General features: G+C 59.1%; 1 protein-coding gene across 1 annotated transcript in view; it reads left to right on the plus strand.

Annotated features, from left to right (window-relative positions):
- Positions 1-1,679, plus strand: part of POSPLADRAFT_1032156 (hypothetical protein) — a gene marked incomplete at both ends in the record, with an annotated part of 3,816 nt that overhangs the window by 886 nt on the left and 1,251 nt on the right. Inside the window, 6 exons of the mRNA XM_024476832.1 lie at positions 10-69; positions 130-192; positions 231-302; positions 473-490; positions 598-690; positions 711-1,647. Of these exons, the coding sequence (XP_024342168.1) occupies positions 10-69; positions 130-192; positions 231-302; positions 473-490; positions 598-690; positions 711-1,647 (1,243 nt within the window). The remainder of the gene's footprint in view (positions 1-9; positions 70-129; positions 193-230; positions 303-472; positions 491-597; positions 691-710; positions 1,648-1,679) is intronic.

Raw genomic sequence — 1,679 nt, forward strand, 5'->3', positions numbered from 1 at the left:
CTGCGGAAGGCACGGACGGAGCGGGATGAGGAGCTGGCGGCGGTGCAGCGTCAGAAGGCTGAGCTGCAGGTGAGCACAGGAGCACAATATGCGGTTGCTGTGGTTATCGTTGCTGACGGCGGATTGCAGGGACGGGTGGATGAGCAGAGTGTGCTGCTCCAGGGTGCGATGATGGAGCAGCAGCGGATGGAGGTAAGTGGGTTGAATGTGATGTTGGTCGCTGACTATAGTCGCGGCAGACGGTGCACAAGGCGGGTTGCAGCGCATTGGAGGCGGCGGAGGGCGAGAATGGCGAGCTGAAGGTGCGGCATCTGCTTGATACTTTTGACGCATGGCTGAACGGTGAACCAGGCGAACCTCGCGAAGCACTCTGCTGAGCTTCACGACGTTCAGCGTGCACTCTGCGCTGCACAGGCACGTCGTTTGTGACTCATCGAATCGGATTCTCTCTGACGGATGTGGTCTACCCCAGGAGGCAAATGCGACTCAGGTCCGTGTGCTCGAGTGCGAGCAGCAGGAGAGAGCACGTGTCGAGGTACTACGTTCACCTGCCTTTCGATCAATCAGTCTCAGCTCACAATGTTCGATGCAATACAGGCTGTTCTAGCAGAGCGCACGGCTGCGCTGGATCAGGCGACCGCCGATAAGGCTTCTCTCCAGGCGAGTGATCCGTGTACTGCAATCATTGACGTGCTCATAAAGATCATTAGGAGCGGTGCTCGAGCCAGGCCGCGATGGTGGAGACAGTCCAGCAAGAGAACATGGAGCTGAAGCAAGGCCAGCAAGAACGCGATGCGGAATTGGAGGCACTCCGGGAGCAGCTTCGCATGAGCCGCGAAGAAGCAGACGGCCTCCGTGCACAGCTGCAGCAACAAGATCAGACGCAGGTCGCAGAGGACGGCCTGACGGCACACCTGCCTCCTCAGGACGGCGATGACGACACCATGGGCATGCTGTCGTTCTCTGGGGCGATCCACTCACTCGAGTCTCTAGACAGTGTAGACAGCGTGCTTGGGGGTGTGATTGTAGAGCGGTCGGCACTGACGGCAGCTACTCCCTCGCAGTTGGTGGACACCCTTGCGGATCATATTCCTCCTATCGACGACGCATCTGTGGCGTCGTCTGGTGCGACGACATCGGACGGCACTGTTGTTCCAGTCACGGAGGACAGTGAAGACAGCGAGGTTAGCGAAGCCAGCGTGGATTCCGCGACGCTATGGTCTGGTCGACGCCTGCAAGACTCGGTCGAGCTGCGTTCTACTCAGTGGCTGACTCTCGCCAAGCCTAAGGGCCCTGACTCTGCCGATGACACTACGGTTGACGTTTCGCTGGAGATGTCTCAGGATCTGGCACCGAATGCGTCGATGGAGAATGCACAGGGCTCTGACTGGGACATCGACCCTCGACTGGAGGCATATATTCCACCTCCGCCGAAGACGATGGAGGAGATTCGGCGTGAGGCGGACGAAGCGTTCGATCTATTGAACCCGAATTGGGATGCCCAACGTGCACGCGAGGAGGCGGAGCTGTCATCGGACTCGATCCACTTTGGCTACATTCCTCCTTGGCTGCTGGGCAACTTGGCCGAGACGAGCTTCAGCGGTCTGTCAGATGTCTCCTCGGGATGGTCCGTTGGCGAAGAGGACGGTCTGGCGAACACGTCGATGGAGAATGCGCAG

Source organism: Postia placenta, assembly GCF_002117355.1.
Source record: "Postia placenta MAD-698-R-SB12 unplaced genomic scaffold POSPLAscaffold_3, whole genome shotgun sequence".
In the NCBI taxonomy this organism is placed as follows: domain Eukaryota; kingdom Fungi; phylum Basidiomycota; class Agaricomycetes; order Polyporales; family Adustoporiaceae; genus Rhodonia; species Rhodonia placenta.